Genomic DNA, 16,999 nt, shown 5'->3' on the forward strand with positions numbered 1-16,999 from the left:
CAAGAATTCCTATAATTTATCTTCAGTCAATCTCACTCAGCATAATTAAACAAACTGAAAACTGTATACAGGAGGGAAGAGAGAGGTAAAAGTTCAGAGCAAAATGATAAATTAGTTTATACTGTCTCCTGACCTTTTCTAGCTTGATGTGACAGCAAATTTCCAAGGTATGAAGTTGTCTCTGTGCTTTATTGCATCACTTGTGTGATTATTGTCGGCCACATAAGCAAACAAACCCCCCCAAGAGGCTCTTCTCTCGCCCCACCACAGTCCCTGAGTGAGCCCTACTGTCTTTGACATTTGAGCCACAGGGTGATGGCAAACTGTTAGAGACACACAGCAGTGAGCACCAGTCCAGAGGGGACGGCATGCAGCTCACCCCTCAACTCCTGCCAACAAATAATTCATACTGCTAACATTTACTTTGTTCAAATGCTGTCCGGTTTTTATCCATCACCCTGTCTCTGAACCTCAAAGTACCTCTCTGTGGTGAATGAACTAACTTAATGAAGAGGTAAAATACTGCATGAGTACAGAAGCTTTTCAAACTGTACAAAAAATACCTTGAGAGCTTTAACTTGAGAATCTTAAAATCATATACACATGCTCTGGCTTAAAATGATCTTTAATATACAGTATGTAACAATTGTCTTAACAAAGAACTGGGCTATACAAAAGTCCACTTCTTAAATAAATAAAAAGAAAGACCAAAGTATCCCTTGAAATTAGATTTCAGCAGATAACAAACCCACAGGCGTCAGTGAGCGCCACCTGGGAAACCTAAAGCTGCAGGAAGCTTCACATTTTGGCAGCCACGCACCAGAATAAAGAGGACACTGTGAATTTTGAAAACCTCAGTTCCCAGAAATGATGTAATGTTGCATCAACTGTTGAACTTCTCCCTCTTTTCACAGCAGGTTTATCCATTGACGCAGAATGAATACTGATCATTATCGATAGAAAACTAGTTGATGATTGATGTTTAGCCACTTTTTAAAAAAATCAACCAAATACTGTACATTCAAGTGAGAAGTCCAAATCAAATCGCATCGTTCTTGATCTTCTTCAGAGGTCTGGTTGAGGGTCGGAGGTCTTCAGGTCCGTGAGCGAAGGCGCAGTGTTCGGCCTGCAGCGGGCAGCCCTGAGGGTGGTGGTCATGAAACCAGCAGGGTCGGGTTTTTAGCGCACCAGGGGAAACAGGCTTCCTTTTGGCATCTGCTCTGGAGGACTTCCTGTCCCGCCAGTCTCTTATATACACCCTCCCTCCTTCCACTTAGAGACAAGAAACAACAGGGAGACCTCATTAGTCAGAGTCAAAGTGTTCCTATATCGTCGCCAGCTGGCACGACTTATTTCAGAAATCCAGACTTCCAGAGGTAAAAGTTATGGATTAGATTCATATCAGCGCAATCAAACCAGTAAACAAACTGACAGATGGAGCTTTTCTAAAGCTTGGGTGGGTGTGATTTATTCGTGCAACATATGAGAAACCGTTGTAGAAATATCCGTTTCTTTGATAGAAAGCCAAAGATAAACAGCATGCGTACATAAACACTTAAAGGAGATTGTGTCTTGTATACTAGCATGATGCCAGATGTTTATGTTAAAGAAGCTCCAAAAGGTTTACGTGTGTAGAAATGCTGCCAGCAAGTAGCATTTGTTGCTAAGGTGTTTGTGTTGTCCGCTCTCATATTTCAGATTTGATTTTGGCTCAAACATACACAGCTGTATTTGAAAAGTTTAAATTTCAATAATCTTTCCAGCAGCTGGTAGACTCTCATGAAGCAGCTCCAATTAGCTGACCAATCAAAAATGAGTGGCCTCGGAAGGGGGTCTTTTAAAGAGACAGGAGCTAAAACTGCCAGGAAAGGTACATGATATGTGCCCTTTAAGGAAAAGAAGTTAACTGTGACTCTCCAAGAGCATTTCAAGAGCAAACACACCACCAACATACTAACTTTGGTATCGTGTTAATTCTAAAATGACTAAGTATTTTCAAATTGCTCAGCTCATTCAGTATGCAGCTGGATTCCTGCAGTAGTGGCTGATGGGTATTGTGGTTTTTAGTAACGGGACTTCTCAGAAATAAAGCTGAACCCTAACCCTCATTAAAACTGACAACAATAACATAAAGCTAATGAATTATTAAAATATCAAGTAGACTTCTGTGTTTTTGTGAACATTGAGGATTTCATTAAATTGGTCTACTACTAGTAGAAATAGTTGCATGTGACACTGAAAGAATCAATATCATGTATACTAGCTGTGAAGATGTAGAGTCATGTGTAGTTCAGGTACCTCTAAACACTTGATGGTTGTTTTTGAGAAGTGTCTGAAGGCCTCCGCACTCCTTCTTCAGGAGCTGCAGGGTCTCGTGCTCCAATAGCACGGCGACCTCACCCACAGAAAGGCTGCCTGAAGAGGGAGGGAGGAGGGGAGGGGAAGTGACAAAAGGAGCAGAAGGAGGTTGATCGATGTGGCATTCATCAATATATTAAATTAAACATTTAGATAAAATCATTTTTTATTCAAGACTTCTTCCGAGAAAGAAACGTCCGATGCAGCTGATTGACTCGAGTGGCTAGTTGCTTGGAGAGATTTTACAGAGAGGAACAACACCTCTATCACTGTCTTTCAGTGTTAGTCAGGGCTGTGAAGTGTGTTCAATTAGAGCTGCTCCGACGAGCTGTCAGAGCGACCAGCATGCATTTCACCGCTGCATCTCCCACCGGCCATTTGAGAGCGTGAGTCATTGTTGTCACTCCCCCACTGGGACAGTAATTTTAGATACCAAAGTAAAAAAAGGAGAAAGGGGAAAAGCTGAAAGACAGTCCCTTCTATGAGTTCTCAAACTAAACAAGTACATGAAAAGAAACTGTAAGCAAATAAATGACGAGCCCCTTCATGTTCAAAGCACCCCTCATTTGGGCTCCTTTTTATAAGAATTTCAGTATTTCTGGCTCACCCTTTTTCTCCCAGAAGAGAATTCAATCAGAGCTGACATTTAGTTTATACAAATGACAATCTTCCTCCTCTTTTCTCTGACATATTGGAAAAAGGATTTCCAAGTTCCTCATGCTGTTTCATAACAATATTTGACCCAAATCTGCAAACATCTTAATGTGACATTCTAGATGATAATGTAAAATTACTAAATAATTCATTTCAAGGAGCTTTTTGTCTTCATTTAGATGTTGAAATATGACTGCTCTGCGGCACCTTCGGCATAATTTGACACCATATCTGTGATGGCAGTCCAGGCACTCCCTGCAGGAATTATTGAAAATATATTGTCTCATGCCTCTCATCTGAGGTCAGCTGGCCACAGATTTACTATTATGGAGCCAATATTTGAGTTTGTTATAACTCTAAACCAAATACCACAGCATCCATTTACAGCCATGATGGTTTTCTTTTCTCTAAGTGTCGTTTTTCTGCCACTGAAATCCTTCAGCAACATATTGTCCACCCAAATACTCCCTAAATTTAGACGGTCAATCGCTGAGTTAATCCGTAAAATATGCAACACACTCCCACATTCACAGACACTCACACAGCCAAACACAGTCCTGCATGGCAGAGTGTGAAACTGGGCAGACTGCCGTCCTAAAACCCAGACGCCAGGGAGCTCCAGGCCTTAATATAATATCAATACAACATTTAAAGCTGCCCTTTACTGCCTACAATGTTAATGAGGATTAATGGAAGAAAGTCAGTATTGACGGGGTAGCCAGATTCTGCTTGGACTAAGACCAGAGCGTAGACTGTTATTAATGGATCAGCTTGACGTACAGTTGAACTTGTAAGGTTGGATGTCCCCCTGTGCAAAAGACGGCCAGAAATTGATTGCTTGTTGCAGTTGATTGTTTTTGCAGCTCAAGCCAATTCAGAATCAGGTGGAGAGGATGAATAATTAGCTCTGAAAGCTGATGAGTGGTGGATAAAGCTTTTTTTTTTTGAAAAGACAAGAGAGGAGCTGTATTACAGGATTATTCATGTTCCTATTTTATTGTCAAATACAACTTGTAATAAGTACACGCTGGAGCTCAGAACCTTCCCGAGAGGTCACGAGATGATTAATGACATGATTGTAAAGTTTGGTCTATTCAGGCCTATTCAAATGAAACTAATCTGAGCTCTTTGATTAATGCAACCTGTGATCAGAATGCTTTGATTGACTATGATGAAGACAATCAGTGCAGTATTCAACTGAATAACAATAATGATAAAAAATAATGAAGTAAAAATTCTACTAGTACCAGCTTTTCAAATGTTCATATTTGCAGAAAATCTTCGGTTGGTTAGATGACACAAACAGTTTGAATATGTCAACTTGGAGATATTGTGACGCACATATTTCACCTTTTTTCTGACATGTTATAGACTCAATGAATCTATTAATCAGTAATGAAAAGAATTGTGGTTCTAACAATAATAATAACAATAATAATAATAATAATACTCAGATGGCACTTAGATACTAAGAATCTGTATCACAGCTCGTAACCAGAGGCTGAATAATAAAAGATTAAATAAACAAAATCTGTATTAAAGAGCATAATATCAGAGTAGGGCTGCAGCTGACCATTATTTTCATCAGCAGATTATTTTCTCGATTAATCGATTAGTTTGCTTATAAATATTGTTTATAATTTCCCACAGACGAAGGTGACATCTTCAAATGTCTTGTTCTGTTCAACCCACAGTCCAAAACCCCCAAATATGTCCTTTACTATCATATAGAACAAAGAAAAGCACACATAAGAAGCTGCAACTAGTGAACATTTAACTTTTTAAGCTAAAGAGATTAGCTGTCGACTAATTATCTGTCTATCAACTTATTGATTAATTGGCTAACTGCTGCAGCTCTGTAGAGAGCAAGGTATAGTGAGAAGTGGTGGTGTGGATAATGATGAAGATGATGAAGGTGGATTATGGGAAGCACAATTTACTGCTGGACCTTCTGGAGGATTGTGAGCCTATTAAATTGAGGAAAGGTGCGATGTGGGCACCAAGCAGTTAATAACATGCTGAATCTCACCTACAGTACTGCCTGTTTCTACAGCACATAGCTGCACACCGAAAACAGTACAAGGAACATTTTATTTTATTAATACTGCATGGATTTTAGACCTACTTTGCCTCTATGTTTCTCAAAAACACTGATTACTGATTAAAGACAGCGATTTGAGGTTAGTCTTGCAGAACATGACGCGTGTGTGATGTACAGATGCATCCAGACTTTTTTCTTTCAGCATGATTATGTAAGAGTGTGAGCCCAGTCAGCAGTACAGCGAGCATGAATTAATAAACTTGACTCAAACCGACAGAAGCCAGCTTCACTTGTTCACACCTTACTTTTTTTCAAAACGTCAGTGAGATAAAGTATATTTTAACTTCAGCTCTCAGGTATCAAACAATGTGGCAGCTCAGTAAAAATACGCCATAAACTGCTATAAATATACTCAGCCGGAGACAAGACGGGTTCACACACACTAAAAGAAATCAACCTTTTTGGGATAGGCAGTTGGTGTTTTCTTAAAGCTTCAATTTGTCACTTGAAAAAACTATTACATTTCAGGAGCTTGTTTGTTCCTGTTCATGAGAAATGTTTTTAAAATGCAATTAGAGATGAAAATTGAGGACTATGAGCTCAGGAATTTGGATTTACACCTTAACCAGGAAGCAGAGTATCACTAAATCTAAAAAAAAATGAACAGATTAAAACATCAATAATACTTTCACTCTTTCACTCTCACAAAATGTGTTTAAAATGAAAAGAAAGCTCTTTTGATGACTCTGAGGCCTCCTGGATATATTCAGTATATGCTGTCTCACCCTGACTTTACGCTTTGTTCTTACACAGCAGATAACTGGTAGGAATACCTCAATACAAACGCATACTCATGCATAAATCATAGCTGGTAGTGCATTATTCATCCAGTCATCTCTATACTGAGTTACAGTCTCTCTTTATTGCCTCTCCCTCATATTTTCTACTTCTAATTTCAGCACTGACATCCTGACAGAAAATGTTCTGTTTTAATCACAATAGTCCTCATCTCCTTATCTCATTGATATCCTGTGTGTGTGTGTGTGTGTGTGTGTGTGTGTGTCTGTGTGGCAGCGGGGGTGCAGAGGAGTCGACAAAGGTGACGCGTGGGCGGTGTGCGAGGGAAACAGTGTGTGTTTGTGCCTGACGCTGGAGCCGAGAGGGGACAGGGTGGTGACGGGAGAGGTGGGGGGTTGAATGCTGTGATGGAAGCAGGGTGGGAAGGGGTGGGGATCAGATGAGAGGTTGAGGCTGCAGAAGTTGCCAACGCGCCACAAAGAGCGGCGAAATGTATTTTAAGGTGACGAGAAAATGTGAGAAATGTGATTCATCCGTGTTGTTTTAGAGATGTTGGGGCTACATTTATACAGGCCTACAAAGTCAGACTACATATTCGTCAAACTGACTTAATGGGATAGTTTGACATTTTGAGGAATACACTTATTTGCTTTCTGGCAGAGAAAAAGACGAGAACATGATCATATCTGGCTCTGTCTGAAAGTAACAAAATCCAACTACAAGAAAGTCTAAAGCTCACTAATCAACATGTTACTGTATCATTTGTTCAAGCTGCAGAGAAACTGAAGTGTAAAAACAACATCATGGCCAGGCTAGTTGTGTCCCACTGTTTCCACTCTAAGCTTTAAGCTAAACTAACTTGTGCTGCTTCTGCTCTGCAGCATTATATTTAACTACACAGACGTGAGAGTGGTATCCCTAGAGCGAATAAACCTCTTACCCCAAATATGTCAAACTATTATTTTTGACAAATATGTCAAAATATGTCAAACTCTGTGAAATGAAATGAATAACCTAGAGCCCGATCGATATATTGATAATGATACCGTCAGTCAATATTGGCCTTCCACAGATTTACCAGTATCGGTGTATATGTTGTCCAATATTGGGTCAGTCCCAAAAAGTATCAGTTGTGCACTATCCCTTACTGTAATTGATATATTAGTTGAGTTAGTTATTCTACATAAATAAGTGAGGCAGGTGATGGAGAAAAAAGAAATAGCTAAGCCTTTGTATGTATTTTGTTTGTATGTATATATACATTTCTATATTAATATTGATAAGGGAAAGACAGACACCTAGCAAACCAAAGATACATTTAATTCCTATCTGACATAGCCTGTAAGTAATCAGAATAACTGATCTGTTTAAGTTCAAATAAAAGTTGAAAGAATGTATTTTTAAGTAGACAATACGAGAATTAAAACATTTCTATCTGTTTCCAGTTTGCCAAACAGCTTGAAAGCTTTAAACCAGTGTGGCTGCACTGCAACAGATAATATTAAAAAGTAATGAATTCAGAAACCCGTAGTGAGCACCATAATAAGAATGGGTCACTAAAAATCACAGATGATGTGTCCTACCCTGGATTTAATTTGAACCTGTTCGTCACTTCAGTAGCAGCTCATGTCCTGGGAGACTTGTGTGATTTGTTTGTTTATCTAGGATGTTATGTGGCTGTTACCTCCTTGGTTCCAGACGGTGGGGTCCCTGCCGTCATCCACAGTCATTCTCAGGAGGACATTAGCAACCTGTAGGACGACGCCGTCAACAAAGTCCCGGGGGAGAGAAGCGCAGTTTCGAACCACTTCAACCCTGTCTCGGGGCTGGAACCCGGCTCCCCAGCAGGTCCCGGGGGTCTTTTCAGCTTCTGCAGTCCCATGACAACAGTCTCTGCCATTTCTGATGTCTGACCTTTGAACTGTTAACCCTGAGGTGGTCTGGCGGCTCTGAATGTAACAACCTCTTCTGTGCTCTGCCTGGGCCTCGTCAAACACCTGGTAGCTTCTCGACTTTCCTACTAGACACACCTGCAGCGGGAAGAGATGAATGTCAAGATATCTCTCGAGTGTGCTGCGACCTTACAGTGTAACCAGAAACACTTATGACAACTGTTTGGATATATTTCTGGATATATCTACTGATTATCAGGGAAGAGACTTTGTTCAGTTTTTAAAAAAGCATTCAGTGACCTGATGACCCATTTCTTTTTTTATAAATAACATCGACATATCTCTGTTTATCTTCCAATGCTGTTCCCAAGAGTGGAACCAAAAGAAGAAATGTATTTTCCAGCAGCTTTTGCTTTTATATATTAACTGATTATGGCTGATCCCTGTACATTAAAGCCCAGTAAATATTTGCTTGTTCTTTATATGTGCACATGTGTATTGAAGCCATTAATGGCTAACAGTCATTGTGTTCCTTTGGGGACAATAAAGACCTGATTTACTTTACTATCCATCTATTCCTTAACAAGGTTCATGTGGAGAAAAGACAGGGATAAACAGTTGTACTTGTTTGATGAACAAGAATCCAATTTATGATCATTTTGCAGAATAATATAGCAAGTCTTTCTTATTTTAAAAGGTGCAATATATGATATTCTGCTCTACTAGATGTCACAGTATAATATCTCAGACCAAGTGTATATGTTCTTTACTCAATAAAGTTGGAAAATTAAAAGCTGCCCCTGAACTGACAGCTCACACAACTAACATCAAACTGTAAAACTAAGCAGTGTTGATCAAATATGGATCAAGATTCTGTTTCTGCATTGCCTATTTTTGGCTTCAAATGTTTTCAGAAACATATTTTAATGTACTGCTTATCTGTAATCTCAGAAACTTTGTGACCCGGCCGCCAAGTTCAACTGACTATCAAAACAAGGACACACAGAGGGAGTCTGACTGCATTCTCTGCTCAGTATGCCATTACTCCGCTATATGCTTACATAGAAAATAGTTGTTTGATGACTTTTAGTGGGGCTGAATGTTGTATGTTGCACCTTTATATATTAAACTAGTGTCTTGTTGTTTTGTTATAAAGTCATATTAAAGAAAGAAAGGAATAATCATAGAGGAAGACACATTACATTACATAGTATGTGCTTCAGATCACTACACCATGTGGACACCTGGTTAAAAGAGACTTAAGAAGTAAGTAGCTGGAAATAACTAGCACTCAGTTACATGTTTCAGAGTATAAATTAAAATGAGATCCACTCAGTCTCTGTAAAAGCACATTGTGCCACATAATATGACAAATAGTTAAGGTTGAGACAAACCTGAAATCAAGCACATACGCTATCGAGCTGACATGTTGCTCTGTAATTTTATAAGCCTACCCGTTTGGTGGACGGTATTCTCAGGCAGTCCTCTTCTGTGTTGAAGCCGCTGACTTGGCTGACCTCAGCGATGAAGTCGATGTATTCCTTATACTGAGACTTCTTACACTGCCGTCTCTGGTATTTTCCATAGAAGTCGAAGAAACAGCAGGGTAGGACGAAGTATCGACAGGAGTAAGATGACCTGCAGTGAGAGCAAAAGACTAATTCTTTCCAGGGAAAATAATCGTTATAATATGTTCATGGACTTCCTCTGGTTTTAATAACTTGACATTTTAGGTTGGCAGAAGTTTTCTCTTTCAACAGTCTTGTCTCATTTTGTTTGAGTGTAGTTTTCCATGTTGTTTTGTGCTCTGTCATATGTTGCTTGTTTTAATATTGGTCACTTGTATTGTTCTTTAAATAGTTTGGTGAAGTTTGAGAATTGTTAATGTCAGCAGACAGGAAGAAACAAATCATTACACCAGTTCCTAATCTGAGGAAAAGACAGAGGCTCCACATCGCCATCAGGTGGTCGCCTTAGAAAATACATCCTTCTGCACTGACGTCCACAGAGACAAACACACACACATCCATTGACACATCTCACCCCCTCCCCAGCCCATAATGTTATTCTAAATTGGAGAGATCAGCTGGCACTTGAGCTGCTGAGTGAGATTGTGTCTGCTGATGACTCGCCTGGCTGCTATAACGGGGATCCACGGTGTGAGCTCGTCCGAGTGGTTCCCAATCAGCCAGTCCGTACCCGGGAATAAGAAGCTCTCACTGGGAGTAATTGCCTTTTCCTGAAATAGAAAAGACCCGAAAAGCACAAGAGCTCCTTAGAGCAAGAAGGATGCACAGCAGCATGATTTGATTCTGAATCACTTATTAGAAGTTGTCTGACACACCAGAGACGTGCTTAAAAGAAAATATATATCTCTTTTAATACTTTTAATATGTCGCAGAACACCTGTCAATGTCATATCGTCTTACGGGCTTGGTGATCATTAGTTTTTGTTGTCAGATACAGCTTAATGATGACTTTTAAATGATCAAGACAACACAATCCTTACTCATCATTTCATATTAAAGCTTGTGAGGCTCAGAAATAAAGGATTAGGATGAAGTTCTGCACCCCAGAAACATCAATCTGCCTCGTCCACTCCGCCAAAATCAGTCAATAATAGATGAGCTGAGATGGAGGCTGTCAGCAGCTTGTCAAATGAAGGACTGAGGCCAGGAGGCAGACAGGAAAGTGAAGAGTTTTTAGGGTAGCTTTCTTTGCAAATGTGTGTGTGTGTGTGTGTGTGTGTGTGTGTGTGTGTGTGTGTGTGTGTGTGTGTGTGTGTGTGTGTGTGTGTGTGTGTGTGTGTGTGTGTGTGTGTGTGTGTGTGTGTGTGTGTGTTTAACATGAATTCATCTTAAGCCCCTTGTGTGGTAGTCCTCTGTATGTTTTTGGGTGGTGTTTTCTTTTTCCCCCTTTAGTATCGTAATGCCTGTTTCATGTACTAACTGGGTAATAATGTCAGTGCTTTATTCCTTTCTTTAATTTAAGTGTTTAAATGATTGATTTTTAAAAAGGCAAGCGACAGGAAAATAAGCATGTACTGATTGCAACTGCTGCAACTTTAATTTAATCTTCAGTGTTTGAAACCTATTTTCAGTTTGTGCTTTAATACAAAAAAGTGCATCTCTCATATACTAACAGAAGAATACTGATAATAGTTTGACCTTGTTGACCTCAGTTTTAAAGTGAAGAATATCTCTCATTTAATCAGAGCACAAAGCAGCAGCAGAAGCAGAGAATGGGAGCTGAAATGACACCTACAGCTTTTGATATGAATTCCTAGTTTCATGTGAAGAGATAATAACAATAATTAAAGACCTAAATGTGGCAGAGACGCCTTCGTCACACTCACCTCCAGTAGAGTCTGGGGGCCGTACATATCCCAGATCTTCCTTTTCCGAACGTCGATGCCCTTTCCAGGGTGCTGCAACACAAGATAGCGTGACGGTCAGCAGGCTAATTGCCACATTCACACTCTAACACACTCTGTCCGTGTGTGTAATTTCAGTTTACACCTGACCCAGTTTGTGATTGGTTAACAAGGTGACACGGTGCCGTAGGTTTAATACATTAAGAGACATGAATCACCTTCACCTGAGCTCCGATCAGCTCCGTGTCATTGATTAAGCAGCATGAGAGGATCTGGCTTATTGAAAGACTTCTGGCTTTGACAGAAGCAATTTATCTGGGTGTAAATTTGGGCAATTTAGTGGATTATTTCTACTTCATTCTTAAAAGATCTGGTGATTGCAGGTTTATCATCATATAATATGATCTTATAAAATGTTAGCAAACCTGTCTCCTATTTATACTTCCAGCAGATAATGACCAACATTACTATTTATTTCAAGTTGTGTAGCTCAAACACCGTTATTCTAGTTTTGGTCTTCACCAACTCCTCATAGAAATATATCTGGTTCTTCAACAAAAATGTACCACTATGTTCACTAACTAGTCACTAACTTTGTCTATCTGCTGTTTGGTGCTGAGCAGGTGGTGTTAAATGGCTTTACCAGAGCTGTTTAGCGGAAAACTGCTGCCTGCTGCTGGTGGAAGCAAAAACAATAACAGTGATGAAAATGAACCAAAGTAATAGAACTGCAAATCCAAAACAATGATCTGAAAGACTCTAAAATGCTCACTATAGCTGAGGGTGATAATTCTCTGTGGGTTCATCTTTTTACACTCATTAAGTCACTTGATTCATTGTTCATGTAAAAATTATTGATAAGTGTAGCGTTATGTCACTCTTTTGTCAACTGTTCAAATCTAAAACTCTGTTAATTGTAACACCTGAAGTGAACACCTCTGGAACTCACCCCTTCGTTGGTCAGAATGTGAACCAGGAGGCCGTTTCCACAGCCCAGGTCCACAAAGGACTGTCTGTCTGTCAGACCTTTCTCTGCTCGCTCCTCGGACCACAGCACCTGCACCACACAGTGACAGAGTAAACACGGTTGTAAATACTGCTGTAGAGCTTTCATTCATTTTAATCAAATTCAGGTCATTGAAACACTGTGACACCTGCTACTGCTACTCAAACCCTTTCACCCACCTCTGGCATTCATTAAAGCCATTTTTCACACTGAAATTGATTGACCCAGCTTTGGTTGTATGACCTGATAACATGACAGATAAAAAATGAGCTCCACATGCACCTATAGATATGTGTATATTTGGCAAGTGCACAAAAACTATTCTTCAATGCAAACGTCAATCATAAAACAACTTAAGATAACATACTATCCAAATGTGAACCCACCAAGAGATATGTGGCAATGGCAACATCCTCATAGACAAACTTCTCAGGATCCGTCACCTCAGGCCAAACCTAGAGAGCAGATATTTTTTTTAAAACATAAATACACCCAGAATATAAAAGCACAAGCTTCAGAGTGTCCTCTCGCTCCACCTTGACCATCGCCTTGTACTTCTCCTTCAGCTGCTGGTACATGAGACTGTACTTCTCCACCGGCAGCAGAGACAAAGTGCTCTTGAACTCGCTGGTCTTGCAATCGGTGGACCAGCGCACCAGTTTAGGCAGAAGATCTGTGGACAGCCATGGCAGCTTCGGGTAAGCTACACCATCAGAGAACCACACATCTGGAGTCAGGACGTGTAGCTCCAAGGACCTGCAGAGAAGAATGGAAAAGTCACCTTTAATGTTTTTAGTACTTATATGTTTATTTTTAGGTGTAGTGTACAGACTACTATTTAAAGTCACTAAGAAAATGTGTTTTTTTTCATCCGTCCATCCATTTGCTATATTAGCTTGTCCTTAAGGGGCTGTGTGGGAGGATCCCAGTGGGTACTTGTATTTGGCAGAGTAGGGAAACACTTTAATCGTGTATGATCAGACTAGACATCATATTTTATTTTGGTCACTGCAGTATAATAATATAGTAGAAATCGTGTTTTTTCCTGGTTCTGAATGCTACTTTACAATATTTTCTTGTCTTTTCTTTTCTTTGTGTGCGAATAATACAGATTCATATTTTCAAGGAAATAACAATGGATCCAATAATAGAAATAAGTCCAGGTCTTTACCATTTTGTCCCTGAAAAAGCCTGATATGCAGTATTTTATAATGTTGTTTGAAAAAGACAAGTTCATGATATTCCAAGTGTCTTAAAACAATATATAGGCCCCCAACATGTTCTTGCTGTAATCATCTCTACTGTTCATACTAACAATTAGAAGATCCCTTCATAATGCACTTACAATGTAAGTGGTGGAGGCCGAAATCCACCAACCTCCATCCATGCAAAAATGTATTTAAAAGTTGATGTGAAGCTAATATGAAGCTTCAGCCGTCCAAATGAGTCACATCAAGTGAATAAATATTTTAACATTACAGTCTTTCTAGTCCCTCTCTTTATTACTATACTTCCACCACAGCTCAATAGGGAAACACAAAAGAAGATTTCGATGCTAAAAAAAAATGTAAATGTGGCAGATATCAGCTTGATATGACTAACTCAGACTGCTGAAACCTCATATAAACCCTTAAATGCATTTTTGAGGATACACTGTAGGTTTTGATCCCCATCACTTACATTGAAAGCACATTTGAAGGGAATGTTTTAAAAGCCAGTATGAACAGAAGGAATGATTACAGTGAGGAAAACCTCTTTCAGTGTTCATTCGGACACCTGACTAAAGCTGATAATCCTACGTCATATTTGTGTCTGTGCCAATATGTCTGAAAGCATCTCAAAGCTTCTCATTAACATTTTAAACATCCAAATAATATTCAGTATTTGTATGCAGTCATATTAACCTCCAGACACTTAATATTCAGGCTTTGCTGGACAAAATATGGACATGAAGTGACTCACCATTCCTCACAGTCATGATGGAGTAGTTGGATCTGATAAATGTTGCCCTTCTTAAGAGACACCTGCCCTTCTCCATCCTCTTCAAATGGAAGAAAGGTCACTTGTTGTCTGCCAAAGTCTGGAGAAGACGATTACATTTAAAAAAAACAGCTCTTAAAAGACAGTATAACCTTTCATTCATGTCCATTTCTCACCTTTAAGTACAACCTCTTTATGCATGATAGTCCCATAGCAGTTTACTTTGGGAATAAATGTCCTGACACTAAAGGACCAAGGTTTTTCCCTGCAGTGTGTCTCCTCAGGTGAAACCCTGCAGGTCAGGAAGGTCAGCACATCATGTGAGAGTTCAGAAACAGGATCATGCAGCAGGAACCTTAGAGCCTGTGAGTCCACATCTTCACTCTCTGTTTCTTTCACTCCGCACAGACGCTTGTTTACAACGTGAGGTTTCTTTACCCACACGTCCACGGCTGACCAGAAGCCTTCGGGAAGAGTCGTACATCCTCCCGGACACGTTATATCGAAGACTTTTGGCATCATTAAACCTCAGAAACGAACAGGAGCCATGTGTTTACAGTCTGTTAACTGACTTCCGGGCTTATTTTTCAGCGTAAATGTCAGAAAACTGGTACTTTATAGGAAACTTGTTTATAAAATTAGCTCTAATCATTTAAACAATTCATAACCTAGCAATAACAAACAAGTGTTTAGCTTTGTAGTCAAATATTACTGTATAAAAGAGTAAAAACATGTTGTCTGTATCTGATGACGTAGTTGAAGCGTGATGACGTTTCATGTGACGTTCACACAGTAGAGGGCGCTGTTGCTCTTTGTGTAAATTTGATTAAATTTAGTGAAAACATGATATTTCTATTACTACTCTTCATTATTACACATTAACCTGATTCTCTGTTACTTCATTCAGTTTTTTTTTAGGATTTATGAGGATCCACATAAAATTAATTAGTTTTTAGTTCAATTTAAGCAGGACAAGACCAGTGAATAATTTTAAATGCTACAAAGGTCCACAGTAAACTACCAGAGGTTAAACAAAAGTTATGAAAGGGCATTTTCCAGATAGTAATAGGCATCAATCACAGTTTTTCCTGCAGCAATGGAAGTAAATGAAGCCTTGCAAATTGATTTAAATAGGTGTCCCAACTTTAGATTATTACTTGCAAACCTTCTGTGTAAAAGCACAGAGGAGGAAGGGTCACGGTTGGGAGATCTTTTGTTGGATCCACAATTGGTGACTTCTATTGCAGCCTGGACTAAAAGGGCGACCACAGCATCCTGCAGAGCCAAGCTGCATCCTCTGGTCTAGTTGATGAGGGGTCCATCCTGTGGTAAGTTAATGATCCAAAACATACCTACAGTTAATACGGACAAGACAGTAGGATTCAAATCGTGGAACGACCAACATGACACGATAGGTGTTGGTTTTGAATAAACTGGAGTTCTGCAACATGTTAGGGAAGAACTTTCACAGCAATATTTGATTTACATTGTAGAAAGAATGTCCTAAATGTGTTCAGCTGTTATATTTGATATTAACAAATAGATAAAACAAAAAGATTAAATGATTTATTTTGAATCTCCAATTGTTTATTGGAAGTTTCAGTAAAAACTGGAATATTTGATGCATAGTGAACAACAAAAACCTCAATAAGAAAACAGATCTTTTAAATCATTATGAGACAGGAGACAATTCATTCATTCGATGATATTGTACAACAACAACAAAATGATGTTAATGTAACTCTGGGGGGATGTAAGTCCTTTCTTTTTGTCCTACAAAAAGGTCCCCAGATTGCCAGATTGTGGTAAATTATTCACTATAAGTATTTAACATATTTAACATATTCTCTCCAGCTGCATGAAAGAAATCATTTAATTTCTCAAAATTGAGAACTCCTTCACTGTCTGGTCTTTCAAAAGGAGTCTCTTAGCTGTGATCATAATGAACATAAAGACCTTCTGAACAGCACGAGAGAGCAAAAATCCTAATAGAAGAAAACCTATTATTAATGTAATCCAGTGTGACTAACTCTTTCACATTACACAGCAGACCTTTTTCATAAAAGGCATTTTAACATGACATAGCAAGAAAATCGGGCATGTAATAGTTCATCGGAACTGAGTCATAGCAAAGTCATTGTTAACTTTGTTGGTTACACCTGCGCTTTTCCCATAATTAAAAATGAAAGCGATGTGAACCTTTTATATCACACGTGTTTGATTAAATACTGTTGTTACTGTGCTTTTAACAATTAAAACTTGGAAAATGCAACTGTCTGCACGGCAGGCCACGCAACATATAGCATTCAAAGTGATACACTTACATGCCATACAATAATTATATGCAATACAGAGATTTTAAGCCAACAACAATGAGTTGAAGGAGTAAAAGGTTTTTAATAATAATACTAAATAAAAAATAAAGTAAAATGAAAAATAAGTAAAAAGAGGTGGACATCTACATCCTTTGTCTTTTTATATCACACTTTTTATCCTAATTGTGTACGTGATGAAGCTCACAGAAACTGTGCTCCTCACAGAAACTGTGCACCTCAGTCATCCACCTTCAGGAAATGTTTAAATAAATACCAATATGTTGCAACATGATCAGGGATATGTTGGTGTTTATCAAGCCTTTTCTTTTATTTAATAGACAATTAAAGCTGATTATAATCTTATCTTTTGAGTCTGTGGGCGTGTGACCTTTTTCAGGCAAATGATGTAAACTGTTGAGTGAATGCCACATATGCCTCGTCCCCTCACCTCAAGCCGGGCCTGTGTCTCACACAGCTGAAAGCCTCCCACACTGTAAGACGACACTTAGAAAGTTCAGCCTCAGAGTGACAAGGTAGAGCTGTTATGAGATTTAAGGCAGCAGAGGGAGTGTGTAAACATCC

At 39.1% G+C, this 16,999-nt stretch overlaps 1 protein-coding gene across 1 annotated transcript; it reads right to left on the reverse strand.

The window, feature by feature from the left end:
* Positions 1 to 1,026: 1,026 nt before the first annotated feature.
* Positions 1,027 to 14,849, reverse strand: trmt44 (tRNA methyltransferase 44 homolog). The gene is made up of 11 exons (XM_053343505.1): positions 14,279 to 14,849; positions 14,085 to 14,202; positions 12,659 to 12,878; positions 12,509 to 12,577; positions 12,066 to 12,173; positions 11,099 to 11,170; positions 9,876 to 9,982; positions 9,198 to 9,381; positions 7,536 to 7,881; positions 2,299 to 2,415; positions 1,027 to 1,272 (listed from the first exon to the last, which is right to left on the reverse strand). The coding sequence occupies exons 1-11, from the start codon at positions 14,622 to 14,624 to the stop codon at positions 1,040 to 1,042; spliced, it is 1,920 nt and encodes a 639-aa protein (XP_053199480.1). The 5' UTR covers positions 14,625 to 14,849; the 3' UTR covers positions 1,027 to 1,039.
* Positions 14,850 to 16,999: the final 2,150 nt, after the last annotated feature.

Source organism: Scomber japonicus, chromosome 22, assembly GCF_027409825.1.
Source record: "Scomber japonicus isolate fScoJap1 chromosome 22, fScoJap1.pri, whole genome shotgun sequence".
NCBI lineage: Eukaryota > Metazoa > Chordata > Actinopteri > Scombriformes > Scombridae > Scomber > Scomber japonicus.

What these genes read in the sequence shown, in the direction of transcription:
- trmt44 (XM_053343505.1), bottom strand. Translation starts at nt 14,624, where the DNA reads ATGATGCCAAAAGTCTTCGATATAACGTGTCCGGGAGGATGTACGACT. An exon ending in GCCCCCAGACTCTACTGGAG is followed by an intron (nt 9,983 to 11,098) that starts GTGAGTGTGACG and finishes TTTCTATTTCAG; the next exon opens with GAAAAGGCAATTACTCCCAG. An exon ending in GAATACCGTCCACCAAACGG is followed by an intron (nt 7,882 to 9,197) that starts GTAGGCTTATAA and finishes TTCCCGCTGCAG; the next exon opens with GTGTGTCTAGTAGGAAAGTC.